Source organism: Sinocyclocheilus grahami, unplaced genomic scaffold (assembly GCF_001515645.1).
Source record: "Sinocyclocheilus grahami isolate Dianchi unplaced genomic scaffold, SAMN03320097.WGS_v1.1 scaffold17.1, whole genome shotgun sequence".
NCBI lineage: Eukaryota > Metazoa > Chordata > Actinopteri > Cypriniformes > Cyprinidae > Sinocyclocheilus > Sinocyclocheilus grahami.
The window spans coordinates 5,860,209-5,862,993 of record NW_015505196.1 but is presented as its reverse complement, the minus strand read 5'-3'; the positions used below and the strand labels follow the sequence as shown (position 1 = coordinate 5,862,993).

General features: G+C 37.9%; 1 protein-coding gene across 1 annotated transcript in view; it reads right to left on the bottom strand.

The window, feature by feature from the left end:
• Window positions 1–854: 854 nt before the first annotated feature.
• LOC107552389 (uncharacterized) overlaps window positions 855–2,785 on the bottom strand; it is a 6,747-nt gene continuing 4,816 nt past the window's right edge. Inside the window, exon 6 of the mRNA XM_016234261.1 lies at window positions 855–1,921. Coding sequence (XP_016089747.1) covers window positions 855–1,921 — 1,067 coding nt within the window. The remainder of the gene's footprint in view (window positions 1,922–2,785) is intronic.

Genomic DNA, 2,785 nt, shown 5'->3' with positions numbered 1-2,785 from the left:
GTCTCATTAATGGAAATGCGAGGTAATTTTGGGCTAGACTACAATATTTTTAGACAGAGTTTACATTAAAACCTGGAATATTCAGGTACGCTAACAGATTTGTCCATATAAAATGTTCATTTAATACGCATATGTTAGAGTTAGATGTAAAAGTAAGGTGTTCAGATTTCATCCTAGATAATTCTACCTGAAGCAGTCTGGTTTTACAATCTGTTCTGTAGGGAGTAGGACGTGCACCTATAGAGAATCATTTTCATTGGCTGCAATCACAAAAGTATTATGGCCAATCACAAAAGTCAACATTGCCCAGCTATAGACACAAATACCCTGCTACGTTTTTATTATTTATTGCACTACGTTATGAGCGTAACTCAGATTGCTGTTCAGAAAGTTTACTCATTTGTAGAAATTATTTTATGAAGGGTAAAAGTATTCATCGTACAACAATTAAAATAATATCTAATGTCTTGTATCCTCTTTCAGCAGTTTATTTCTTCCTAAGCAGGATGGCACAAGGAAAATTGTATTCACCCTGTGTAAGTATTGTAAATATAGAATGTGTGTAATTTATCATATAAATGGAATATGTATATGGAATATATATGGAATATACAGTAGAATGTGTTCTACAGTTTGTTCTGGAATTGTTCTGTTTTTGGCTAAATATAAACAAAAATTATTGAAAGATTTTACAGGAATTTGATTCTTTTTACAGTGTGTTTGTGGTGTGCTATTCATTCTACAACTAGAGTTAGGTAAGTGATTCAATTATGTGTCATTACTTTTTTTATCTAATACAAACATGTTTTTGTAAAAAGTAATAATAATTTTTTAAAAGGTATAATATTTTTCTTTTAAAAATCCAGTGCTTCAACAACGGAGTCTACAACTTCAGGATATACAGCTTCAGAAACAACAACTGTACTTGCAACTTCAACATCAGCAACATCAGCTCCAACCTCATCTGATTCTTCAGGTACAACAATGGTTATAACTACGGAACCACTTGCTTCAACAACCATGCCTACATCTTCAGAAACGACAACTGCAGCTGAAACAACAAATACTGCATCCACAACCACAACTGAACCTTCCACTGCTACAGCTGTACCCACAACGTCACTTGGACTCACAACAATGGAAATTACTACAACTTCAGAGAGTACAACAGCAGAAACGTCAACTACAGCTTCATCAACCACACCTACAACAACAAACGATGCAACAACATCAACAGCTGTAACTTCAGAATCCACGACTCTTACTTCAACAGTGGTCCCTACAACTTCAGAAAGTACAACAGCAGAAACGACAACTACAGCTTCATCAACCACACCTAAAACAACAAACGATGCAACAACATCAACAGCTGTAACTTCAGAATCCACGACTCTTACTTCAACAGTGGTCCCTACAACTTCAGAAAGTACAACAGCAGAAACCACGACTACAGCTTCATCAACCACACCTACAACAACAAACGATGCAACAACATCAACAGCTGTAACTTCAGAATCCACAACTCTTACTTCAACAACAATGCCTACATCTTCAGAAACAACTGCACCCGTAACAACATCAATAACTACAGCATCCTCGACTACTGAAATTCCCACCACCACGGTTGTGAGTACAGAATCCACACCTATTACTTCAACAACACTGCCTACAACTTCAGAAAGTACAACAGCAGAAACCACGACAACAGCTTCATCAACCACACCTACCACAACAAACGATGCAACAACATCAACAGCTGCAAGTTCAGAATCCACAACTCTTACTTCAACAACTATGTCTACATCTTCAGAAACAACTGCATATGTAACAACATCAGTATCTACAGTACCCTCAACTACTGGAATTCCCACAACCACAGTTGTGAGTACAGAAACCACAACTATTACTTCAACAACACTGCCTACAACTTCAGAAAGTACAACAGCAGAAACAACAGCATCCTCAACTACTGAAATTCCCACCACCACGGTTGTGAGTACAGAATCCACAACTCTTACTTCAACAGTGGTGCCTACAACTTCAGAAAGTACAACAGCAGAAACCACAACTACAGCTTCATCAACCACACCTACAAAAACAAACGATGCAACAACATCAACAGCTGTAACTTCAGAATCCACAACTCTTACTTCAACAACTATGTCTACATCTTCAGAAACAACTGCATCTGTAACAACATCAGGATCTACAGTACCTTCAACTACTGAAATTCCCACAACCACAGTTGTGAGTATAGAGACCACACCTATTACTTCAACAACTATGTCTACATCTTCAGAAACAACTGCACCTGTAACAACATCAGTATCTACAGTACCCTCAACTACTGAAATTCCCACCACCACAGTTGTGAGTACAGAATCCACAACTCCTACTTCAACAGTGGTGCCTACAACTTCAGAAAGTACAACAGCAGAAACCACAACTACAGCTTCATCAACCACACCTACAAGAACAAACGATGCAACAACATCAACAGCTGTAACTTCAGAATCCACAACTCTAACTTCAACAACTATGTCTACATCTTCAGAAACAACTGCATCTGTAACAACATCAGGATCTACAGTACCCTCAACTACTGAAATTCCCACAACCACATTTGTGAGTACAGAAACCACAACTATTACTTCAACAACACTGCCTACAACTTCAGAAAGTACAACAGCAGAAACCACAACTACAACTTCATCAACCACACCTACCACAATAAACGATCCAACATCTTCAACAGCTGTAACTTCAGAATCCACAACTCTTACTT